Source organism: Pollicipes pollicipes, unplaced genomic scaffold (assembly GCF_011947565.3).
Source record: "Pollicipes pollicipes isolate AB1234 unplaced genomic scaffold, Ppol_2.1 Scaffold_713;HRSCAF=820_pilon_pilon_pilon, whole genome shotgun sequence".
Classification (NCBI taxonomy): Eukaryota; Metazoa; Arthropoda; class Thecostraca; order Pollicipedomorpha; family Pollicipedidae; genus Pollicipes; species Pollicipes pollicipes.
In genome coordinates, this window is record NW_023597010.1 from 195,374 (window position 1) to 221,391 (window position 26,018).

Sequence of the window (26,018 nt, forward strand, 5' to 3'; positions counted from 1 at the left end):
TTGCGCCGTAATATGCTGTAATAATAGTTTGGGCCTTGGCATGAGCCCGGTTATGCGCACGTGCACGACATTAATGCGACATCAAGAGTTCGGTTGATCAGAATTTCCTGTGGTTGAAAGCGAATTTTTGAACTGAACTTTTCCGCTCAATTTGGGTAAACTAAAAATGCTGCGTTCTGAGGCTGTCATTACCATCAAAGCGCGTCATTTAGTATACTTCCGGGGGGGGGGGGGGGGGGGGGTGCTAAGCGTCCACCCGCCCTCCATATATGCGGACTTAAGCCCCCCAACCCCCATTTCTCGTCGGAGCCCCCTCAAGGTGTGTGAACCAAAAACAGAATACTGCGTCAAGGAAATGATTAAAAATTACCTTAAACGATTGGTACACTAAATACCTAGACACATCCCTATTAATATCATGTTCGTTTTGTACCAATGATATCCGCCAGGGTACGTGTAATCTGTTTTGTCGTGCTAGCTGCTTCATGGAGAAGCCCAGTCTGCAAAAGAACGAATCTCCGCACATTGACACTTAGACTGAGATAAACAAACATTTGATCACAATATGCGGAGGCTTTTAAAAGTCCGAGTGGTCCATAATTGAATGGCAAAGCACGATCAGCTCGTGGTGTAACCATCAGCGATTACACGCCCTTTTAATGGTGACAACAAAAGCTGCCGTTTTTAGCAAATTAGGACGTCAGTTTTTAACACCAGTTTTACTGTAACATGTAGGTCTATCGTGGCAGGCTGCGCGAAAATTTGCCATCAATGAACAATGAGCGACGCCTGTTTCCGTTGATCACAAGGGGTCAAAGTACTTTATTGTTGTTTTTTCTGTGAATTACGTGCCATTTTAGGCTGTACGCGGTAAACGAATGCAGTTTTATATCGTCTTGCAATGGAATGTCATTCCTAAGGAGCCAAGACAAAAGTTGGGCCAGTGTAGTTTATTTTTTAACATAGGGGACTCAACTTGAAATGGCCGAAATGCGAGCAGAAATCAGTTTTTAAAAAATCCGGTCCGCGTTATCGGCTCAGCCCACCAAACCGATGTTAGAAAGTGACACCCCTGCCAACTATTTTCAAGAAAATGGACAATGCACTGATATTCAACTTCCTTTGATATCATAAACCTCGAGGTTTGAAACACGCGAAATGTTTAAAGATTGGTCTCATATTCTTTTCGAAACGTATTGTAGTCTGTCATAATTTTTGTACCAGTTCCGAATCTTCGCAATTGCGTCACGCTCTGCTGCGTGAGGATGAGAATAGAGATGAAATCATAGGGATTGAATCTGTGGATTTTCACAGAGATGATTTTTTCATATATTCACATTATTTCATATAGACATATTTTATGTACTTTATTTTGTATATTATATGTACCTTATTTTTCATATTTTTCAGATTTCATAGAGATGAAATCTGGAACCGGCAGAGACGGCGCCGTATATCCACAACGGGTTGTCCAGATCGAAACCCTATCTACAAGAGAACATATCTAAACGGTGCGTCATGGATGACAAAACATGTGATTAGCAAATTTCCAGCATTCGATCACCAAAGCATGGTCATGAGGGAACCGCGAGGCCTGGCGATCAGGCCTCAATGCTCCGGATGAGGCGGCTCGTAATGTGCGAATATCTTTGGGCCTTCACAGTTTATTTTTAATGTCTTCGAAGCCATTTCAATGAAATGGTCGTAATGCGATGAAAGATGTATTTTTGTGTAATTTTGAGTAGTCCTGGGACTTCGTGCACCCCATATCAGCATGGTTCCGGGGGTTGACAGTGAATGAAAAAAACAGCAAATTAAGCAAATGTTAGGGAAACGAGCATGTAAGTAAATTACCAACACCATAGAAATATAAAGATATTTGTGTGAGGAGCAAGGGTAGAGGGCATCAATAAGATTTGAAAAAAATAGGCAGCCGAGCTTCTTTGGGAAAACTTTTCTGTGAGGGCCAGTTCCCTCAGTATGCGAGTATAAGAGGCTGAATATTGATTGATAGTATAAGATGACTTCAATTCGTACCATGGACAGGACCAAAAGTTGCAGATTGGGCACGGATGTCCATTCAAACCTGTGGAATGGCTCCTGTCACGTTTCCGTGTTGCACTTACGATTGGGGCCCTTGCAAATAATGAAAAGTGACGGCGTTGAATTAACAACAAAACACATTAAGTGTTAGTATGCAGATCCTAGCCGTAAATGTGGCTGGTTATTGCAGTCAGGCGCATTCCGAAACCATTGAAAATGATGTTAGCGTGTCCGCCTTTCATGGTTGTTTGCATGCAAATAGGTTCCTTGATGTGCCGCGTACTCATAAGTTCACGTATCGCTTTTGAAAAATTGGTTGGTTGCGACCGTAGCCGGCGTGCTTGGTCTCCAATTGCGAACTTCAGAGCTCTATGTTTCACCCCATGGATAATTCTGTCGAATGAGAAACTATTCCATTTTACCCTTTTGTAATTTTAGTTTAGTGTACGCCAAAATTCATATATATATATATATATATATATATATATATATATATATATTCTGTAGCCTTGTCAGTTGTGCGCACAGTTGGTCAGATGTACCATTTTTTTACACTAACTTGCGTGAAATGTGTCAACGTGCGCATGCTTGGCACCTGCGAGCTGAAATATTGAACTGGCGTTATTGTCGACGATCGATTCGCTTATCGCAATCAATACTTCCGTAATTTCAGAGCTTCCATAGACGGTGGAAACGCCCATTGAATGTCCGAGCACGTCGATCGAGGCTGTCAATTCAGGCTCCAAAAGATATGTCCGGATCGTACAACCCCGGCACATGTAGGTGTTCACCTGAGGGCCATTAAGAACATCACTGGTCGGGCCAAGGATGTAGTTTTCGTCTTAAGCACATCCAGTTTTAACCGGTGATAGTGCCAATAGTTTTTTCCACACTGTACCTGCTCATGCCAGGCCGCATGTAAAAGTTTCGACGTTTGTGTTCCAAAAGCTGCCGTGACATTCATGAGGCGAGCTCAGTAGCATGCTGTAAAACATAAACGGCATAGGTGTAATACATATATACATATATATAATATAAAAATTAAAAAAATATCCACAAAACACAAATGCATAGGTGTAGTATCTATATCCCCATGCGATCAGCCACTAACAAACTGTACCGGTAGCGTCTTGATTAAGCGGCGCACATAGAAAACCAGAGGTACTGGATTCCACTCCCCTCGGTGCCCGCCGCCCATTCTGCCAGGGTGGGGGACAGGCGATGCCATGTGGCCCCAGCAGCTTAGTGAGTCGTAAAGTGCAAATGGCATGACGGTATAAACCAGTGGTCACGTACTTGCAGAGCTCTTTCAGTGATAGCCTGGCCGGGCCTGGTGGCTCAAGTCTGAAATAATGTATTTCTGTGCAAGTTAGGCTGATTTAGCCTTCGGCCTCTAGTTAAATGGTAGCAGATCAGCACCATCGTGGTTACAGCATTCCCAACGGTTTATCTTAGATGTGGAAGCAGCAATAAGCTATATCCTTTAACTGTCCCCAAAAAAAACATACAGATGTAGGCCATACGGTATGTCGGAACATGTCAAGCATCAAAAGGGTTGCGTAGTGAATGAATGTGTTGGGATTTGTCGGCGGCTCACAGTTCAGTCACAGAATTGAGGCCCATCAGGGCACTCCTATTTAAACGCGAAATCGTCCGCGCATGAGATCAAAATATGCAGTATTTTCCAGACTTCCGAGCTGCAGCCTGCCCCACCCGTTTCGACGCAGGTCTCAATCGACAAATGCCTGACGTGGGCCACCGCCGTGCTGTCTTCCCCGGCCCTCGGATGTTTATAAGCTACGTTTGGTGAAGTGTGTGAAACCTCACAAGTTTATCAAAGCCTGATCCAAGATGTATAGCATTCTGCCACTGAGAATGCATAGTGGTGCAGCAGTGCAGTTGATGCTCCAGGACATAAATCACACGCTGCATTTGGGGCAGTTCAAAGTCCAGCCAGAACTCAGTTGATGATATCGTGATGTAGCAAATCCTGTACACATACAGGATAATAAGAAGCTTATTAAGAAGCTCATACAGGGTGTCTACAATTGAATCATTCTCCGATGTTTCTTAATAAGCTTCATTTTAATCATCCCAGGGTCAGCATCCAAACATTTGATTAACCGTAAGTTGGCATCGCACAAGTTCAGTAACCCAGAAATTCCGCCGTCAGACCGATTCTCAGCAGCTCCTCACAGAAGATGCGCTGGATGTGCGCCTCGCGCGGCGGCGTTGCGGGCAGGCGAACCACCCGCAGATGGGTGGCAGTGTCCACCATCCAGGCTGCCACGCGGCCCACCCAACGGGCGGTCGCCTTCAGGCGCTCTCGCAGTTTATGACATTATTTTCTCGGAAAAGCCCGGCGCGCTTGCCCATCACTTGACAAATAGGTTGCGGGATTGGGCCGGGAAATGTGCCAGATCAACAGACACGTCTGTACTAGAGACCTTGAAAAGTCATCCTCACGACAGATACCTGAGAACAGATTCCTGAAAACGGAGCTCTGACAACTGATCCCCGAGTCTGATCTTGAACCTTTCGGAGTCTAAGATTCATGTACTTCTGAGTGCTCTCTCAGGATCTTGATGTCGTCTGGATTTTTGTCTGTCTGTCTCAAAAGAGTCCCTTGATACCCAGGAGCCTTGCATAATGTTGTCTGAGGATCGTCGGGATTTGTGATATGTTTTCCAGATCCAGGCACGTCTTTTATCGCAACAGATAGCAATACCTATTTAGTGACACTCATTCGCAGGAAGGCCAAGATGTTTTGAGGCAACACAAATTGTCATGGGTGGCGCGTTGTACATTTTACCATATATTTTATGAATGCAGGTTGGAATGAAGATAGCACGAAGTTTGCATATTATGTTCTTTTGAATGAATAACAAAATCATTTTTGGTAAAGTGCGTTGATGCCTTCCAATGAAAACATAATCATCGTTAAACGAGGTTGTTGATTTTCCTGGAAGATCTATGATTTAAAGACAGAAAGGCATGAAGACATATGGCCAACAAAGATCCACAAGTCCCCATGGAAGTTGGCCAACCCCCGATTTCGTACCCATCGAAACTAGCCTTACCACCTGACCTGCATGAGTTTAATCATAAATGAGATCTTTAGACCGATAGAAGTTGTTCAAACCATTTTTGCATGTTGCTAGAGAGGGACTTCCCACAACTTCGTTTGTTAGCCCATTCCAGTGTCTCACTTCTCTTTTACTAAATGACGTCTGCCCGTTCAAAGTTCTACTCATTTCTTTTGCTAAATGACACTGGTTTCTAGGTCTAGGCCCAATTTCCAACGTTCCTTGTAGATTTACCTTGTCTATCCCTTTCATAATCTTGAATTCTCCATCAGATCCCCTTTAGCCCACGATATTGCAGTGAATCCAAGTCCATGGCCCTTCGCCCATCCTTGTGTTCCAATAAGTTGCCAATCCCGTTTATCATCCTAGTTGTTTTTCGTTGTACTTTTCCCAGCCCATCTATATCTTTTTGGAAGTATGGGGACCAAGCTTGTGCACAATACTCCAAGTATGTTCTGATGTAATCCAAGTACAACTTTTGGGCAACATTCCTACTCTTGTAATGGTCATGATAATGTTCTCCTACTCTTGTAAATGTGCTGTTAATAAATCCCAGCACCTGAGGTTTCTTGCTCCTAGTAGCCCCACGTTGTCCAGTTGTCATCAGTTTTGTTTGTTTGGTTTATTTCATTACAGCAATGCATTCTGAGATGCATGCACTGGTACACCCAAGGAGGCTTTAGGTGTCCGCTCCCCGAAGCCTGTGGAAACATTGGCGTCTTTTTCGTCTGATTAAGCTGCCCCTGTCACAGGAAGCAACAACAGAGGCATCACAACGCTGGAATAGAGCCACTCCTCTAAGCCCACGTGAATGGGGTACGCTGAGGCCGCACCCTGATCGGGGGCGTGCCATGCCGATGCAGAGCAGCGTCTCCCAGTCCCAGATAAAACTGCGCCCAAGCGTGCTCAGAACGGCCTCAAGCGTGAGTCTAGGGATGCACCAGACTTTCGAGAAGTGTGGTGCCACTTCTTTGATACAAGGTCGACTCTGATGGTGCGTGGACGCACTAATGTACGAGCAGGGCGGCGCCTCGAGCCGACGCGGAGGAGGGCCTCGTCTGTCCAGTGGGGTAGATGAGACTCCAAGCCTAGCGCAGGTGTTCCGCAAAACCTGGTAGCCAGACGCCTCTAATTCAGGGAGAGGAGCGTCCATTAAGGCACATAGGCGCGCGCCCGGTAAAGACATAGTCGAAAAAGACGAGCGCGCCAAACATACTGGCAGCTGACAGCCTCCAGCTGTAGGTGGACCCATGCAGAGAGTCTCGAAATCCAGGTAGATTGGCGCCCACCAACCGAGGTAGTGGAAAGCTGGTAGTGAAAGACCGTAACGAAATAGCCTCAGGCATGAGAAGGGACGAGTTCCCCAGTCTGAAAGGACTCACGTCAACACAAGTAGGTCAAGTGGTACCGGAAGCACATGTCGAAATGCACTCCAAGCCCAGGTAGAAGCGCACTCAGAGACCAGGTGAACAGGAGCACTGAGCTCGGTCACGCCTACCCGGCTCCTTAGCGTGCTTAGCATGGGCGCTTACCACAGAAATACATTTAATCAAAGGGTTTGAACTTAATCCTCAAAGAACACATGTAACGGAGATAAACCTTTCAGGCACGTGTCCTTCATGGGAATCTCAGGCCACGTGTTCAGATATGTCGGCAAGTGAATTTAAAAGCTCCGTCGAAAACGTAAGCCAGACCCTCCTCTGGAGCTCCGCAAAGCACAAGGTTTATACAAGTCAGTTTTGGTTATCGACATCCCCAGACCTTCATTAAGTTAGCACGAGGATACTCTTAAGGTCTTTAATGTGAAGAAATTCGAAATGAGTCAAAAACCGGTAAGTGAAAAATATTGCTCTAGGCAACACAATACCTGTGTTTAGTAAATATGCTCCCCAATGCGTCATTGTTTGATCGCGTCATCGCACCTTGCACAACATTGATTTAGAGCCAATTGACGACGGTTTTACCTGAAAATGGCGTTGACGAACGCCAGGCGTGAACGGCTCGACGTATATGTTTTTTTCTGAACCTTGATCATCGCATGGAAAATGGCATGACAGGACTTTACAGGTGTTTAGCATTTGCATGTCTGGGTGACCTTGACATAGTTTCTTCGCACGTCATCTCTGCACATCTCCGCGGACGTCGAGCTCAGAAACTAGAAGGATTTGGGTCTGAGGAAGGGCAGAGCTGTGAACTGCACCGAATGATCTGCAAGAGGGCTATTTCAGTTGAAAACCCTATAGAAATGTATAACACTCCCGTTAAACCAGATTGCAACCTAAAAAGAGAGTTGGCTCTGACATTGATCAGTTTTAAATGACCCTGGTCCATTCAGGTTAGTTGTAACCTCAGTTTCCCTTGTGGCTTTGTCTAATAAGGAATTTTAAGTCGTTTGACTGCCTAAAAGTCTAGTCGCATTAGTACGGAACGACACACAAGTTGTCATACAGAACTGCCGAAAGTTCAGCAGTTCGGCGACCGCCAAAAGAACTACCCTTGCTGGCAACTAAGACCGCCCTGACTTTTACCGCTACAGGTCACTGACCTTCAAATATGTTCCTTTTTTGCACTGCAAGATCGGTAGTTCAAATGTCTACAGCTGTACAAAGCCTGACGTCGCTGCGCTGGTGCTCGTCGTGACGCAGGTGCCTGGTCTTGCATCTTACATGACGCCTCGCTGTTCGCCGCAGACTGTGAACGGCCCACTGCCGTCGCCATGGCGACGGGCAGCCCGGCGGAGCTGATCTCCAAGATGAAGGCGGCCGTGGCGCACGTGATGCACCGGAGCGACGCGACGGCGCCGTCGCTGCCGGGCCGGCATGTGGTGCACTCCATGTCGGCCGGGCTGCGGGCCAAGCTGCACGAGCGACCGCGCGCCTCGCCGCGGCGCCGCAGCACCCGACGCGCCGGCCCGGACGCCGAGGCCGAGTCGAACGCTGCTGAAGCGGAGTCCACCGCTGCCGGGGCGGAACCGGCCGCTGCTGGAGCAGAACCGGCTGGTGTGGCAAAAACTATGGCTGACCTGGCGGAACCACCAGCTGTCCAGGTAGATGCGGCAGCCGCCCAGGGAAAGCCGACTGCTGCGAGGGTCCCGGCAGCCGATTCACGAAGAAAAGCAAGACGTCCGGTGGTCCGGGAGGAGCTCGAGGCTGTGAAGGTAGTGCATAAAACTGTCGGCGCGAAACGCGAAGCTGTCGACGAAAACCGCGCCGCCGCCATGGTGAAGCGCGAAGGTATCAGGGCGAAACGCGAGGCTGTCAGGGCGAAGCGGGAAGCAGCCAGGGCGGCGCTGGCCGCAGCCAGGACAAAGCGGATCGCTGCCCAGAAGTCGGTGGCGGACGCGCTGGCAGACCTGGCTGGTCTCTTCTCGGCCGATGCGGACGGGATGGAGACGCCCAGCTACGGCGCGGGCCCCGCGCGGCAAGAGGGCGAGCCGCCGACGCTGGCAGCCGCGGCGCCGACGCCGTTCGGGGTCGGTCCTGCCGCGGCGCCGGCGCCGAGGGCCGTCGCCATCAGCACGCCCCGTGCCGCCGCCGTGCCCGCGCCCTCCATCCCGGCGACGAGACTGGCGCGCTGTCACGTCCGTGTGCGACCGGCCTGTTTGCCGCCGGCGCAGCGGCCGACCAGCCGCGAAGCCATCGCTCCCCAGACGGCGACGGCGCCGACAAGCGCGACGGACGCGGCCCGCGCAACGCTGCCACCGCCGGCTGGCGGCAGCTCGCCGCTCCCGCCCTCCGGGATCGCCCTCACGCGCAGCCGCAACGGCATTGTGCAGAGGAAGCTCTTCTTCGACGAGGTGGCGAACCGCCATCGGGCGCGGTGGGCCAATACGCGAGGTGGCGCCCACAGGCGGCGCGTCCTGTCTGCCACGCGGCAGAAGTTGACGGGTGGCGTCGGTGACCCGGGCAAGGAGAACGTGCTGCGCAATAGTGGCGGCGGGGGAGACGGTACCGGCCGGCGACGGCGCGTCCGGCCGGGCCCACCTTTCCCCGCAGTTGGGAGGACGGACACGGCGCCGATCGGGGCGGCGGAGCTGGCGGCGGACGGCCCGGCAACCGGCACTGACGCGGCGGCGGCGCCCAGTCTCGGCGACCTCGCGGCAGGGGCGCCGACGCCCGACGAGCAGCCGCCGGCGGCCGCGGCTCCCAACTCTCCGGTGACTACACGGCGGCAGCGGCGGCCCCCAGCGAGTCAGCGACGCTTTTCGACGAGCCGCCGGCGGCCACCGTCGACGGGCCGCGGTCGTGGCAGGCGCGGCGGCAGCCGTGGCGGCCGTGGGCGCGGTGGGGACTGTGGCAGCCCGTAGTGGGGGCGGCGGTGGGCGTGGTGGGGGCCGCGGCCGACGCGGTGTGGGCCGTGGCGGCGGGGGCGGGCGTGGCTGGGGCCTCGGCCGCCGGGATGGACGCCCGTGACGCTCGGCGGCGCTTCGGCAACGTCTTTACGCGCACGTCGACGGGAGCTGCTGGAGGGACGACCGGCGCCCAAGACGCTCACCGCCGACCTTGAGGCTGGCGCACTACTTACGCACGGGCGAGCGCGCCGAGCCGCGCGCCGGCAACTTGTCCCCTACGCCCGACGAGGACTCACTCGTCGGGGAGACGATCCTGGAGGTGAGCACCGACGACCGACGGCGACTACGCCGGCACGTTCGAGAAGATCCAGGAGGACACAGACGATCTGTTCGAGCGCTTGGTGGCGAATCGCTCGCGCCAGGTGCTCCGCGCGAGAGCGGGGCCGGTCGGCGCGCGTCGCGAGATCCCGCCCCGACGACTACGCCAGCCCGGCCCAGGTCGGCCAGCGCCGAGGGAGCGGCGCCACCGGTGTAGGGGACGCCACCATCCGGCAAACACCGACTCCGGAGCCTGCCTCCCACTGCCCACTCTTGAAACCCTCTGTCGCTGTCCGCCGAAGCCCTCTCAGAGCCCAGCCGCCGCCGCTGGCGCTCCAGAACCCGCCGCCAGTTCGTCGGCCCTGGAACTCGCCGCCGGTCGTTGCTCCGGAGCACCGCCGCTGGTGGACGCTCCGGAGCCTACTGCCGGCTAGCCGGCTCCGGAGCCGGGCCACCGCTTGCCTCGCTTCGGAGGCCCGCCGCCGTAGTCGCTCTGGAACTCGCACGCCTCGGTCGTCTGGCTCCGGAAGAGCCCGGCGCCGCTGGGTGCCTGCTTCGGAGCCCTACTGCCGCTTGCCGTCCCCCGGAGGCCGCCGCCGCTGCCGCTCCGAAGACCCGCTTCCCGCCTGCCGGCGGTGCTTGGAGCGGCCCACCCCGCGTGGTGCGTTGTGCACCACTCAGAGAAGCCCCAGCTCTCGGTGCACATCGCGTACTGCTGGCGAGCGCGGAGAGCGCGTTGACATGATCGACGGCTTTCCGTTTCGTGTCGTTCGCACAGCAGTAAGGGCGCTGGCGCGCTTCACACCGGCGCGAGGAGCAGCGCGCGCGCCGCGAGCTACGACGCGCTCGACGGAAGGCCGCCGCCGAGCGACTAGCGGCGGCGGCGTCCGTCGCGGACGCGCCGGCGCCCGCTCCGGAAGCGCTCGTCGGCAGACCTGCCCTGCGCGGGGATCCGACGCTGGGGGAGATGGCGTCGGACGGGGCGGGGGTGGACGTCGGTGGCACCGACCAGTCCACTTCAGAACGCGTTGGACGACGGACCTATCCGTCGCGGACTCATCGGGCTTAGACCAGCGCAGCATGGCGCCACCTGAGCGGCGAGACTCCAGGGTGGCCCGGGCTCACTCCGCGGCCGCCGCGCTGCGGGCGTTGGTAGGTGGTCTTCCACGAGCCGGACGCCGCGTGGCCAGCCTTCCTGAGAACTGCACGTCTCCCGGGACCTCTGTCGGGCAGGTCAGGGCCGGGCAGGCCTCGCCTTGACCGTAGCCGTGGCCGGCCAAAGTGCGCACAGAACCCATACGAGCACATCAGCAGGCTGGCGCGCCAGGCGTTCGCGCCGGCACGCCTGCCGCGCAACCGGCCCCCGCGGCTGGAGCACGACCCGGCCGTGGCGGCGCAGGTGCGCGCGCTGGCAGCGTCCGCCGCCGGGTCCGGACGAGCCGCCAGCGCTGGTGTTTACACCTCGCCGGCGCTGGACGCCTACCTGGCCGAGCACGGCCGACTACGCTTGAGCTTCGCCATCCCCGGGAGAGGCGGCGGCGGCCAGCGTGGTGCCGACCGCGGCGCCGCCGCCGACCCGGCCGCCGCCGCTGCCGCGGCCGCCGTCCGGTCGCCAGCCCGGCGAGCCGCGCTTCAAGACGGCGCTGGAGCGGCTCGTGTGGCTCGGCCTGCGCGACGAGGAGGAGCTAGAGGCGGCGCGCGCCCGCCAGCGCGAGGCGGCTCTGGCGATGGCGGCGGAAGAAAAGGAGTGTGCACCCGGCGCCGACACCGGCTGGGTGCCCCTCAGCGCCCTGTTGCGGCCGCCGCGGCGCCTGCCGCCACCCACGCGGCCGCGCCTGTCGTTTGTGGCGCGCTGCGGCCGCCTGCTGCCGCTGGCGCGCGTCACCGATCGCTCGTTGACCGAACGGCGCGCCTGGACCGGCCGGACGCAACCACGGCCCGCGTGCCGTTTGTCTACCACGAGGCACCGGCAGGTGGTGGTGCGCGGCGCGCGCGGCCGGCTCGCCGGTGGCCAGCGTGGCGCTCTTCCCCGGGCATGTGGTGCGGGGCCGGACGCGGTGGAGGCACGGCTGACCGCCTGGCGGCCGCCGCGAGTAACGCGTCAGCACGAGCCTTGTGAGCTTGCGAGATGGCACAGGGTGGCCGCGTCAGCCGTGCGCGTGGTGCGCCCGCCGCCCGACGGCGGCGCGGTGGCCGGTGGCCTCCAGTAGCTCCAGTCGCCTCTGGCCTCCGAGTGGGCGGAGGGGGCCGGCGGAACCCGCGGCGCCCTGACGCCACAGAGGCAGGCTCCAGAGACGGAAGGCCCAACCGGAGGCGCTCCGACAGCGGATGGACGAGCAGGATGAGCGGGAGGAGAAGCGCGAACGGGAGCGGATGGAAGAGGAGAGGCGTGAGAGGGAGGAGCGCGATCGGCAGATGGTGCGGCAGAGACGCGAGCGAGAGCTGGAGCTCAATCTACAGTGTGCGGAGCGTCTACAGCCGGGAGGAGGGCGACATGAGGAGATGGAAACTGATCACGCGCGAGATGCTGGTGGCAGCAGCTCGTCTGCTGGGCAGAATGCTGCGCATGACATGGCTGTGTCGACTGATGACAGAAACGGGTCACCTGCTCATGCTGCAAAGGCCGCTGCGGTTGAAGAAAAGTCCCAGGAGGAAAAATCGCAGGAGGAGTCGCATTCCCCCGTGTGTCGTGGCTTGGAAACTGTCCGCGACAACTATACTGAACTATGCTTGTCTGACACCGATGCTGATGACGACGCGGCTCTGGCCGAACGTAGCTCTGAAGCCGCTGTGCCAGGGAGTCCTCGGGAAGCTGTGCGATCCCCGGCCACCGTCAGGCAGCCAGAACAGCGGCAGATGGTTGGGGGCCGGACCCAGGGCCGGAGGGCCGCTGCCGGCCGCTCCGACGCGGCGACGCCGAATTCGGGGATCGCCGGGGAGGCGGCCGGGCCGGCGGAGTGCGACGCAGCCGAGAGCGCCTGCGAGCCCCGGCTCCTGTCCTGGCTCGCGCTCACCGCAGGGCTCAGTCAGTGGGAAGTTTGAGCCAGAGCAGCAACGAGAGCAAACCAGGTGCCGGAGCAGGAGCCAGAGCAGGACGCAGTTATCGGAGCCAGAGCCGGAGCAGGAGCAGGAGCAGGAGCAGGAGCAGGAGCAGGTGCAGGTGCCGATGGTACAGGAGCAAGAGCAGGAGATGCAGTCGCAGTCGCAGCCGCAACTGGAGCCAAGGCGGGCGAACGTCCAGCCGGCGCAGGGGGGCGCCGACGTCGGCTGGACCATGCTGCTGCCGCCACTGCCGCTCGACTCCGTTACAGCCGGCCTGGACGAGGGTCTGCGGCGGGCGGCAGCCGAGGCGTTCGGCTCCTTCGACGCGGAGAGCTCCGCGGGCGGCATCCGGTGAGGCGGACCCCAACGCGGCTCTGGCGAGACCGGCCGGCGTGCAGGCGTCACCGGCGCCGGCGGCAGGCGTCGCGCTGGAGCTGCGGCTCGACGACGAGGCGCCCAGCGGAGCGGAGGCGGCGGGAGGCGAGGAGAGTCGGGCGTGGACGGAATCAGTGGAGGAAGACCAGTCGGACGAGGAATTCGTGCTGAACCTAGACTCGGACAGTGACATCCGCTCCGTCCACTCCATGCACGAGTTCACGTCGTCGGACGAAGCCGAGCTTGAAATGCTGGGACGGGCGTCCCCGGACGCCGCGGTAGATTCGGCGCGCGCCATGGTCAGCGACATCCACGAGATCACCATGGGGACCGACACGACGCCTGAGAGAGCTGGAGCGGCTGCCGCCGTCGCGCCAGGCGCCGGGTCTCCGCCACAGTCCCAGCTGCAGAACGCGGCGCCGGACACGCGCGCGAGTTCCGCCGACGTGCCGTCAGATGGCGCAGCGGCCGGCCCGCCGGCCCCGTGCGGCGAGGCGTTCTGCCGGCTGGGCTGCGTCTGTCAGAGCCTAACATGCGCGCCGCGCGAGCCCACGCACTGCGGCGGCAACCATTGTATGTTCTACTGCTCCTGCGGGTTTCGGGCGGCCCGGGTGGCGGCGCTGCGAGAGCGGAGGTCTCCGAGCGAGAGCTGGTCCGACATGACGCCGCCCAGCTCGGCCTCGTCGTCGCCCGGGACGCCCGTGCCGGTCGCCATCGGCCGCGGCAAGCGCGCGCGCCGCGTGCCGGCCCGCTTCGTCGAAGAGGACGTGCTATACGAGGGCGTGTGGACGGGCGGCCAGGGCGCCGCCACACGACCGCCCTCGCCGCGGCCGCGGCCGCGGCCGGTGCTGCCCAGCCGACTGCCGCCGTGCCGGGAGGACCGGCTGGACGGGCAGTACGCGCAGCTGGCGCAGCGGCCGACCGTGCTGCTGCCGCGCTACCGGCTGCCGGACGTGGCGCCGCTCTGCGTGCTGCACGGCCGGTACGACTGTGAGGAGTACGCGCTGGGCGGCGCCTGCTTCCTGCGCCGGCGCCGCCACCTGGCGCAGCTCGGCCGCAACGTGGCGCTGCGCTCGCGGCCGCTGCCGCCGACCGTGTCGCGGCCGCGGTACGAGCACGCGGCGCGCACCTTCGGCCGCGCGGCGCCGCGGCCGCGCCTCACGCACCTGCCGCAGCTCGAGTCGTGCTGCGTGGCGGCGCCGGCGGCGACGGGCGCGCTCGCGCCGCGCATCTGGGTGCCGCCGCCGGCGCCGCCGCAGCTGGTGCTGCCGCTGCCGGAGCCGGTCGACATCGAGACCGTGACGCGCGTGGTGAGCATCACACCGGCCGGGCAGCGCGCGCCCGGCTCGCAGCGCCGCCACGCGGTCCGGCTGCGCAACGGCATGCTCAGCGTGCTGACCAAGGCGCCGCTGCTGCAGAACGTGACGTGGCGCATCCAGCCGGCCGACGACGTGGTGGCGCGCGCCCGACGCGGCCGCTTCCGCAACGCGCGCGAGGGCCCGCTCGGCCCGCCGGTGGACGTGGAGGGCGCGCCCTTTCGGTTGCTGCGCGTGCCGCTGCTGGTCGTCAACCACCGTGTGACGCTGGGTCGGCTGCTGCTGGATGGCCAGGAGGGCTGCGTGCTGCTGCGACCGACGGAGCAGGCCGAGCTGCAGCCGGGCGCCGAGGTGCTGCACAGGGTGGACCGGCTGTCGCGCCGCCTGCAGCCGGACGGCATGGCGCTGCTGCTGCAGGAGGCCGACGACGCGCTGCGCCTGCTGGGCGCCGTGGCCGTGCCCGACGTACAGATCGACGCCTGGCTACTGCGCGCGCTGAACGTGCTGGGCGAGCAGCTGTCGGCCGGGCCGAGCGGCGTGCTGCGGACGGCCGGCGTGCCCGAGGTGCTGCACTTGCTCAACATCACAGACGCCGTCGGCCTGATGCCGGCGAAGCTGCACGCCGTCTCGCCGCTCGACACCGACGACGTGCCAGACGACGGGCCGCCAAGGACGGAGCGCTGGGTCGGCGTGCGGCCGCCCGGCGTGCCAGACGGCGCGCCGCCGCGGGCGGCGTGCCTGGTCAGCGCCGCCAGCAACGACATCGCCGTGCCGGCGCGCTCGCGCTCCACCGACGATGATGCGTCGGGCGGCAGAACCCCGTCGCCCCGGAAGCGTGCCGCTTCCGGCGGCGCGGCGCCGGAGCCGCCTCGGATCCGCGTCCGCGTGGAGGACGGCAAGGTGGTGGCCATCCACGAGGAGGGTAAGACGGCCGAGGAGGCGGAGCGCGACCGGCTGGCCGCCGCCAAGCGTCCCATCACCGTCCACATCCCCCCGAGGGTGAGAATCCTGCCGAAGAGCGTCATGAAGGTGGCGGTGACCGGCGAGCGGGTCGCCGCCTCGCCGCCGGGCGTGACGAGGCGAGCTCGGCTGACGCCGGCGGCGCCGCCCGGCGTGGTGAAGGTGACGGTGACTGGCGACATTGGGCCGGCGCCGCCGGCGGAGGGCGTCGCCGGCGCGCCCGACCACCTGCGTATGCTGATCCGCGCCCGCGAGCGCAAGGCGCTCAAGATCGCCATCGCCGGCGCGCACGGCGCCGGCCGGCCGCCGCCGCCGAAGGCCGCGTTCCAGCCGGTGCTGCCGCTGCCGGCCCCGCTGGCGGCCGGCGTGGCACTGCGCGGCCGGAAGCCGCCGGCGTCGGCGGCGCGACGACCGCCGGCGAGCGCGGCGGCCCGGCCACGACCATTGGTGCAGTCCGACGCGGTGGCTTGTCCGCCATCCAGCCGTCTTCGGGCTCCAAACCGACCTCGGTGGCGACGGGCCCCAGGCTACCCGTGCATGTGGCTGGGTCGTCTAATGCTAAGGGGCCCGCTGGCGACGGGGCACGACCCAGCTCCTCGACGGCGTCAAACGCTCAAAGAGACGTGGGCGTCAAGACCTTTCGTGTCGTCAAAAAAAGCTCGTTGCCGATGGCAGGACTCGCGCCGCCGTCAGATGTCGCCGTCGTCAGAGCACCGCCGGCACCCCCGTCACCGGTCGCCTCAGGTGCGGGGCATGGTTTGGGAGCACCACCGGCCTGCAGCGTGCCTTCTGCCTACGGGCAGCAGCCGGCGTCGGCCCCCCAGGCCCCGCCGTCCTCGGTTCCGCCTCCAAATCCCGAAGATCGCAAGTTCAGGGGCTCGAATCTGCTCAGGAAACGAGGGAGCCAAACGTCGCTGTCCAAAGTGGCAAACCCCAAGATCCCATCATCCCGATCGGCGGAGTCCAGGAATCCAAAGTCTACGGACCCAGAGCCGGCCCCTGCCCCGACGTCCACGGTATCGAGGTCCAGGGTCCCATGGCCCACGGCCCAGAAGCCCACGACCCCGAAGCGTACGGATCCGAAGCCCACGAACCCGAAGTCCCCGGGCCGGAAGCCCACGGACCGGAAGCCCACGGATCCGAAGCCCACGGATCCGCACTCAACGGATCCGAAGCCCACGGATCCGCACTCCACGGATCCGAAGCCCACGGATCGGCACTCCACGGATCCGACGTCGCAGGTGCCCGGGTCGCGGGACCTGAGCAACGGCGCCCGGCTCTCCTTCGTGCGCATGCCGCCGCGGCGGGTGCCGGGCCGCATAGTGACGGCGCACTTCGACGGCCGCACGGCGCGCTGGAACATGATCGAGCTGGAGGGGCTGCCCGAGCTGCTGCACGTCGACGGCATCCCCATCTCGCTGACCAAGCGGTACCTGAAGCACGCCGTGCACCAGGTGCGCGCCACTGGCCAGCCTGTCTCTTCCTTCGTCAACGGTGTCCAGGTCAGCGTGGTGTGGGTGTCACACCTGCCCGGCTTCGCGTTCGTTGGCCCGGTGGTGGATCCACAGCAGCCGACGGATCGACGCACGGGCCAGACTGTGGCGCCCAGCGCCGGCGACCCGGAGCCGGAGCCGGAGCCGGAGCTGGAGCCGGAGCCGGAGCCGGAGCCGGAGCCAGAGCCGGAGCCGGAGCCGGAGCCGGAGCCGGAGCTGGAGCAGGAGCCGGAGCCGGCCAGCAGCGCCGAGCCGCGCAGCCAGATGACCATTATGTTAGAGCCGGGACCGGCGGCGGCGTCCGGTGCTGGTGCTGATGTCGGTGCTGCCGACGACATGCCAGACCCGCTGGCGCTGCCCGAGGTGGACATAGTAGTGGAGCCGTTGCCGCGGCCGGCGCGGGCCGAGCCGGCGCCGGCGGCCGACGACGGAGACGACGAGGTTCGCCTGCTGCCGACGCCCGAGCCGCGGCCGCCGCTGGACGTCATCTTGCTGGACAACTCCGACATAAGCGACGACGAGATCGTGCTCGGCATGGGAAGCCCACAGCCGCCGCGTCCCGCAGGTCAGCAGGACAGCGCTGGTTGGGCAGGGGCGGGTAGGGAGACGAGTTTTTGAGGGCTGTTAAGAGATGTAGGAGGAGGGTTTCGGATCTCGTTAGTTGATCAGGGGGGGGGGGGGGAGGTGAGGTGCTTTAGGGAGGTGTTGTAAGGTGTGGGTGAACGTAGGGCATTGCACGTTTATTTTATACGCCTGCTGTCTGCTCGCACGGCATAGAGCCGTTTTTTACACACCTTGCGATGCTACATTAGAGGCAACGTAGCGCCATTCGTGCCTTTTGAGCTTTTCTCGACCTTATGGCATGCGTGCGTATGGGCTGAGTCATTCCCCGGCCGCTCCTCTCCGGCCGTGTAACTGTTCACCTGCCTGCCATCAGTGTCGGCAGGGAGGCCGTACAGCCGTCCTCCCTCAGCCGTGTCTCTCGTCCGGCAGGCGTCGGCCGGCCCCCGCCCCCCGGCGCCACGTCCGCCGTCGGCCTCCTCCGTCAGCAGCGGCGTCGGCCCTCCGATTCGGGCGCCACGTCCGCCTCTGCCGTGGACAAACCCCGGCAGCGGCGTCAACCCTCCGCCTCGGGCGCCACGTCCACCTCCTTTGCGGACAAACCCCGGCAGCAGCGTCGGCCCTCTGCCTCGGGCGCCACGTCCGCTTTGGTCGCGGGCGCTCCCGGGCAGCCACGGCGTCGGCCCTCCGCCTCTGACGCCACGTCCGCCTTGGTCGCGGACGCTCCCGGGCAGCCGGGGCGTCGACCCTCCGCCTCTGACGCGCCCGTCGACCGGCAGCGACTTCCCAGCCGGCGGAGACAGTGTCCAGCGCAGCGGACCAGCTCGGTGAGCCCTCCCCCTCCTCCCCCCCTCCCCGCCGCCGCCGCCGCTTCCGCTGCCGCTGCTTGGAGCGCGGGGCGGGGGCCGGTGCCGCGCTCTGGTGCTGTGTTCTGTGTATGTGGGGGGGGGGGGGGGGGGGGGGGGGGATGGAGAGGGGGGGGGGGTACACTAACGGCGGAACGGGCGTCATGACCGTCTCCCTTTGTCATGAGTCGTCGTTGTCTTTCGAATTAGGCTTTTTTGCGTAGAAAAGGCAGGTGTTTTGTTTGCAATAGATTGTGAGTCGCTACAGAGAGGGTATGTTCGTGCGTTCTCTGTGTGCCTGTGGGTCGATCGTTCATGAATATGCTTCCCCAGTGTCGCTGCGACCTGCCGTGCGCTCTGCGCAGTCCCGAGACCTGACGCCAGAGCGATATGTGACTCTCGGCGCCTGTTCAGGCATGAAGTGCGCGCACGCTGGTGATCATCAGACGCTCTACGATGAGGCATTACGTGCACGTCATCTCCCCCGACGTCTCTTGCTGAGCGGCCGATGGTGGCCGTCCGTGCTGTCCCTGACCGCGCTCTCTTCGGCAGGAGCCGACGCCGTCCCGCCCCACCCTGCCGCCGCTGCCTCCCGGCGCCCTGCTGGTGTCCCGCGTTGGCCCCGCTGCGGCCCGCGCCACCGTCACAGCGTCGGCGTCCTGCGGGCCGGAGTTGCGGCAGGCCAAGCTCGCTCTCGAGGAGGTGCTGTTCGGCCGGCTGGAGAACGCCACGCCCATTCGCCGCCGCACCGCCGCCGTCCTCAAACAGGTGTGCGCCGACGGCTGGCAGGCCGGGGCTGGCGGCACAGCGTGCCCGCCGCCTGGCCAGAGGAAAGTCCAGAAGCTCCTCGGTCTCCGAGCCTCAAAGCCGGCCAAGACAGAATGCTGTCCAGCTGTGCTCTATGACTGTGCCTTTCAAGCACCCCATCTTCAGGCAATACCCATTCTGAAGTTGGGCAATGAGGGGCAAGGCAATACCCCCCGTGCCCAGCGAAAACTTCAAATGATGTACATGGCATCATTTCCAAATAGAGACATAAGATGAGCATGTCGATGACAAATCATGGTATGTGCGGCCGGTGGCTGTATGGGTACGATGCAGATTACAGAGTTAAGTTTTTTCATGCAATGGTCGAATATGGCTTGCACTGAACTGCTGGATTGTTCTCAGTACAATTTTGGCTGCCGCAGGTAAGTTATATAAATGAAAATAGGGCATAGGAAGAGGTGTTCACCTACCAGAACCTGGACAGGCCTAGAAAATGCATCCATTCACTCTATGCACGTGCACCAAATTGGATGCATCCATATCCAAGTACCTGTATCAACATTAATGCCCTAGTGAGGCTTTTATGAAGGATTTTGGAGAGATGCATAGCCAAATTTGTTTTGGAGGGAGGGCTTAATGGCCAATTTTTTTCTCTAAACTTATGTGAATTGGACAAAATAATGAAGCCATCTGGTGTCCACTGCGAACCTCTTGGCTGGGGGAATGGGAGCATGCCCATCAGCAGCTGATAATCTGAGCAATATTTACCCAATCTGAGATCTCAAGTCAAGTATATGAGCTGCCTTGCATTCCCATCACTGTGTTGAAGTCATAATGGATTCTGCTGAGGTGGTGTGCAGCACAGATATGGTGTACATATGCAGGGCATGCTAAAAATAAGTGTTATGTGAAAAACAAAATGAACTGTGGTGTTGTATTCTCAGGAATTTATCAGCTTGTTTTACTGAAAAAACCTCAGTTGTCTGATTTTTTTTGCAAAATCATGGCCTGGAGTAATTCACATCTGTGACAGGATCATGATTATGTAGTTCACAAATTACAATTCACATGAAACCCCAATCTCATTGTTTGCATTGTTGATGAGGCACTGTGCAAGGTGAGCTGCTCAGCTGCAGCTGAAAAAGGTTTTGATGTCCAGTAAAGTTTGGTGTACAAGTTACACAAAACATTGAGATGTGCATACAACTGCATTCTTGTGTCCTGAGTGCTACATTCTCATTTTTGAGTTTGGTGCGATTTATGTTATGATACTGAAATTCTAATTATACTAAAATTATTTTTTAGCAGCTCCTTTGAATGTAAGTCATCCATAATCTGACCCAGTTTAATTTGTTCATTTTGAATGAATTCTAGCCAAATGGAATTAAGTGCATTTCTGGTTGCTGACATTTAAGACTCAAGTCAATTTTATTACATAATTACTTGAATTAATTCCATACTTAAATTCTAAATGGCTCAAAAATAATTGTTCAGGCTGGCTACTCTAGCTCTCAGCAGCTTTTTCAACCCCGGCCTGGTTTGTCTAACATTGACTGCCATGACAACTTATGATAGGTGTCTGAAACCCTGAAATCTGGATGCTAACATGAAGATAAATTAGATGTTATATTGAGACTAGTGTTGTTCAACATTTGTAACTGATCTTTTTTGGCTTATTGTCACTCCTGTCATTGGTAAACATGTACGGTTATAATTAATAGATACACGTGCTGCATATTATTTGATCTTTGGTAGAAAAAATAACCTGTTTTCTTAAATGATGCATAGCTAGTTGTTAGCATTTTTGTAGAACTTACTCATGGTTTTTGACATTGTGTTGTTTTTCTTGGTTTGTGAACTCGCGAAATATGCATGACTATGCTTCTATTTTGTCAGGGCATTGTAACTAAAATTGGTAGCTAAATAGTTTTCCTGTTGAAGTGTGTAACTGTAGCATTCAGGTGTTTTGGAAGTTTGTTTTCGTAGTCGCCGTTAAACCATAGTTGTTCGGCCGCCTAGCGGAAGCTATAGGAACCTGTGTTTCTCTAACTCGTGTTTCCGTGTTTGGTTATGCCATCGTAACTTGTGTTTGTTTTTGTGCACCTGTGTTTCTATGTTTGGTCACGTCACCGCTGGGGAGTCTGCGCGTGGAGTGACGGCCCTTTGTTTGGGTTGCGTGTGTGGTGCGGCGCGGATGGCTGTGTGGCAGTTGTGGGCTACGTGCCGAGCTTCTTGGCTTGACCTTGCAAGCAACTGTTTGATTTAAGTATAAAGTAATAAACCTGTGTTAACGGACGGAACATTACAGTAACATGTGAAAGCTGATTTGCATGCTAAGGTGTATACTACTGTAAGAAAAGATCAAATGCATTGTTTATGCTACACCTTGTAAAAAGTGAGACAACACCCAGAATGTCCCCGGGGTATTGTTCAAACAAAAGAAGGTCATGTTGTCATAAGACCAAACTGAGACACCCACAGGATCGTGCTGCACGGGTATGACCCGCGGTGATCCCAGAGATGTGATGAGCCCTGCTCTGTGAATAATGCTGGAAGGACCATTGGACGTAAAATATCAGATTTCATGGCCAGATCAGCTGGTTGTGTACCATGATTTACCAACTTGGCTCAAGTGTTGCACATGATCATTAAGTGCCCAATCAGATCTGACCAGTTAAAGTCCACCTGCGCCAAGGCGCGAGGACCGGCTCTCGTGTCGAGGGCCTGATCAAGCTGGCAGGGGTCGGGTGCGGGCGGCTGGTCGGCGCCGTCTTCTGACCGTCAGTCTGACGCCGTCGCCCGCTGCCCGACAGGCGCAGGCGGAAGTGAGCTCGCAGCGCAGTCAGCACGCCAGCCTGAAGGTGCGCCTGTGGCAGGCGTCGCAGCGCCAGCGCCACCTGCTGCACAAGCTCAACCTCCTGCTGGCTGGTGAGCGGTGGCGGTATCGGTGGTGCTTTCCTACCGGCGAGGAGTGAGGGAAAGAGGAACGATGATATTTTTTCTCGCCGGCCAGGGGGATGGGAGGCTAGCAGCGAACGACGAACGGTGTGGCCAGCGAAAACTATAGGACTGAGCATTGGTGAGAACCTCCCTCGCCTCTGCTCAGGCCTTATAGCACTCCAGGACGGGAGTTCAGCTGATGGTTGACCTTTGGGTGGCTCCGTGTTTAAGGCACTTTTTATTTTTTTTTTGTACCCGGGTAATGTTATATGCGTTTAATATTGTGCAAGAATGAGTTTTAGCTCAGTAGCCGCTGGATGTGGCATTGCTGTGTAATATTTGGACTGGTTTCGAAGATTGAAAAATGGTGAGTTTTGTGAAATTGGACGGAATGCTACTACTTTTTTAGCCAGGGAAGACTGATGCTGAAAATGCGGGGTGGTTGGTGCTGGGTGGGAATGCTGAAAATGCGCATAGTTGGAGGATGATGGGCACAGTGAGTGTGACAAAACGGCCCGGACGGGGGCCTCCCAGCCGCTTAATTGTAGCTTTAAGCTGATCTCGATGGAGGTCAGTATCGCCGCCGCCACACCTGGCACACTGCATCCTCCGCCCATTTTGACGACATCCTGTGCGCTGTGCGCTGTGCACTGTGTGCCTCCCATCAGGTAGGCTGATGGAAGGTGGGGGCGGGGTGTGTGGAACTGCTCGGCCAGATGGTGGCGCGTGCCGGTGCCAGGTATCAGTTGCTCTGTACCATAGATGCCAGTGTGTGAAATGGTTGGACGTTTCTCGCGGGGCCATCATCGATGCACGTGAAGCTGACATATCGCCGGCTGGCTGTGTAAACGCAGCCTGCCGCCTTATGTCGACATGTGTGCTACGAACACCTCAAACCTTTTTCCACCCACAGGGATCCCGCTTGAGAAAAGGATTGAGAAGATCGCGGAAATCGAGGATCTGCTATCGTTCTTGCAGGTGAGTCGGCGAGATACAAAGCCGGTTTGATCATGGCCGTTTACTTCCGATTCTACATAGAGATGAATTGGACCATATGAGGCGATTACTCCAGAATGACTTAAAAAGGAAGCGATGGAGCTCCATATTGATATAAACAGGAAGCGATGATAGCTCCGTAATATGAATATAAAGCGACGATAGCTCTAGAATGATATAAACGGGAGGCAAGGATAGCTCCACAGATCTGAAAAGGAAGCCACAATAGATTCATAATGGTGTGAATAGGAAGCGACGAAAACATCGTCAACTGTTTTTTTAACCTTGTGACCTTTGGGATGCATGCTCCTAAGTTGCATTCAACACAATGTGTGGTTTTTCGAAAAGACCATGGCTATGTGACCGACTTTTTTGCTTTCGTCTCGTCGCCTTGCTATAGTTTGGCTCCGTCTGAGCATGCCTTTCGCAAAGGCGCCGTGTTCCGTCGTCCGCTCGTGGACATCCTATCACGTGTGGTCACGATCATCGCACGGCAGCGAGACTCGATCCTGCTGGCGTTCTGATCCGCCGGACCCGGGTGAGGTGGTCCGCTCGTCCGGCTGGCATGTGTTTGTGCTGGGAGGGGGGGGGGGGGGGGTCTGCCGGCCGCAGGTCGGTAGGTGCCTGACGGCGTCGGCCGGCCGCAGGTGCGCGTCATGGGCAACGAGCTGGAGCCGCAGATGCTCCTGGAGAAGAAGAGCGGCCAGCAGCCGTCGCAGTTCCGCGTGATCGCGCCGGAGAGCGGCGCCCCGACGCACCCGGCCGCCACCGACGAGCTCTCGGAGATCTAGAGATCACCGAAGATGGAGAGATGGCTGACACTGCCGACTCGGGGGCTCCCCAGATTCAGAGGCGAGCAGCCAGGGCAGCCGGCCGGTCCGTGGCGCGGCGGGCCGGGCGCCGTTCCCAGTCTCCCTTCGGGGGGGGCCGTGCTGCCACCTCCCTTGCTCAGCGGCGGCGGGTGGCCGTGACCGACGGCGGCGCGGCGGACGCGTCGTCGACAGCTGTGGCGCGGGCGGCAGACGCGCTCTGGCGTGACTATGGCCCCGTTTGCCGTCTGGGGGCCCTTCAGGCGGCCTCGTGGCCAGCTCAGTCGGTCGGCCGGAGTGCACGCACACTCGGTAACCAAGATGGCTGTGACGCTTGCGGAAGGGGATTACTTGTGCTGTGCGGCTGGTGTGTGACCCCGGGAAGGGCTCGCAGATCGCAGAGACAGCGGTGGTGGCTGACTGTGTCTCTCGTTTGATTTGTGGTGCTGCACTTATGGGTGCTTTGTGTTGGCTCATAGTGCGTTTTTGTGAAGAGACTTTCAGCGTCGCGTTATTTGTGAAGTACAAATATACCCTTTGATTGGTTTCCTTTGCGGGTGGTGTGCGAGGTGCGCACTCGGCGTGGGTTCGTCTCGGTATGCAGCGGGAATCATTCAGCCCAGCGGGATCATCAGTATCATCGCATCCGTGCATATGTGGAGTTTGTGACTGGATGGATGCCGGACACCGGTAGAATCGTCTCAAGGGCTTCTAATACAGGTATGTTCATGTGTTTTGTGGGGTTGTATCCTGTATGAATAAAGATAAACGGGTATCTGGTCTGGCATCGCGAGTTTTATCATAGTGGAAAGCTGCTGGTCGGGTACAGAGCGGCCATTGCTCCACAGCCTCGTGAAAAGCTGGAACTGAGCGAACACATCGGGATTTGCGTGGTTGAATCGGAAAGGAGCGTGTGCGCAACGAATCTGCACCACCGTGGGTGCAGCCGTTCGCAGGCGCGACGACTCGCATTGAATATTTCATTTCGTAATTAATTCCGCTGGCCACTGACACCGTTGACGAAGCCCAGCGCGCACGCACTAGACTAATTCATTTTTTTCTTGCGCTCGACCAAGATGGACTCCGGAAAGACTGCGGTCGACGACCAGACCCGCCATCTTTGCGCCCGCCGAGAGTCACGGCACGACGAAACTATAGTTTATTGACGAACCACCTAGCCACCTGCATTAGTGTCATTATCTGGCATCACCAGCGGCGCGCCGCCCTCGCCACTCGCGCCACGCGCGCGGGGCGTGCCAGTGGGAGGCGCGCGCATCTCAGAAAGCGATAGCTATTCGGAAAGAAGATGCGGAAGACGAGTGGAGAGCTCCACCGCGGGTCATACAATTAGCCGGCGGAATAACCTCAGCAGTGGACAGATGACAGCTAGCAAGATGGCGACACCGAAACGGACCCCTCCATCACACGAAGGTCACGCGCAACCGTGGCGAGGTCCGGCTGACTCGGCCGACGCCGCCGCCGCCGCCGTCGGAGTCCTGCGCCGACGGGTCCCGGGTGCCTGGCCACGGTCAACCCCAGAAAGCCGGCCGTGGTCGACGCCATCCAGGCGCCGGGCCGATCCCAGCCGCTGGATGGCGGACGTGCCCCGAGCGCGACCTCGGCGGTCCCCGGGCGGGGCCGGGCCGCCGGCGAGTCCTGTCGCGGTCGCTCCTCGGCCGCAGAGGGCGGCCCGTGCCGCCCACGCCATCCCAGCGAGGCGCCGCCGCGACCGCTGCTAGCGCCTACTCCTCCTCGAAGACGGACATTGGCCGCACGGGCCGGCCACCCTCGAACAGGTCCGGGCTGTCGACGGCTGCCGTCGGCGGCAACAGCGTGCGCCTGCCGGCAGGTCAGCGGGCATGTCAAGGGGTCAGGTTCCGAGATCAGATCCAGGGGTCAGGTCCGCAGGTCAGGTAGAAAAAGCAAGGACCACTGGACCTGAACTGTGGACCAGAGCAAGTTGTACGAAACTAGGTCCCGCTCCAGACCATCAGACCATCATTCATTTCGCCTCATAAAGCGAAAGCACGAGTCTACGCACCTTGGACACAGTTTCGCGGAGTGTCACTTCGACTGGTCACGCACAACGGGGCAGCTCAGAGACCAGCTCTGGTCTAAAGCACGGCCAAGGCGGTAGGTCAGGTCAGGTCAGCACAGCTCACACGGTCTGACTCC

The 26,018-nt window shown here is 59.0% G+C and overlaps 1 protein-coding gene across 1 annotated transcript; it reads left to right on the forward strand.

Annotated features, from left to right (window-relative positions):
• Positions 1-17,258: 17,258 nt before the first annotated feature.
• Positions 17,259-24,740, forward strand: LOC119108983 (translation initiation factor IF-2). Its single transcript, XM_037232530.1, has 6 exons — positions 17,259-17,489; positions 17,918-18,312; positions 18,883-19,098; positions 21,912-22,026; positions 22,952-23,016; positions 23,682-24,740. Exons 1-6 carry the CDS (start codon positions 17,261-17,263, stop codon positions 23,823-23,825), a joined length of 1,164 nt encoding a protein of 387 aa, XP_037088425.1. The 5' UTR covers positions 17,259-17,260; the 3' UTR covers positions 23,826-24,740.
• The last annotated feature ends 1,278 nt before the right edge of the window (positions 24,741-26,018 follow it).

Coding starts and splice junctions, on each gene's coding strand:
- LOC119108983 (XM_037232530.1), top strand. CDS start 17,261: ATGCCAGACCCGCTGGCGCTGCCCGAGGTGGACATAGTAGTGGAGCCG. Junction 17,490..17,917: donor ACAGCCGCCGCGTCCCGCAG/GTCAGCAGGACA, acceptor CTCGTCCGGCAG/GCGTCGGCCGGCCCCCGCCC. Junction 23,017..23,681: donor ATCTGCTATCGTTCTTGCAG/GTGAGTCGGCGA, acceptor GGCCGGCCGCAG/GTGCGCGTCATGGGCAACGA.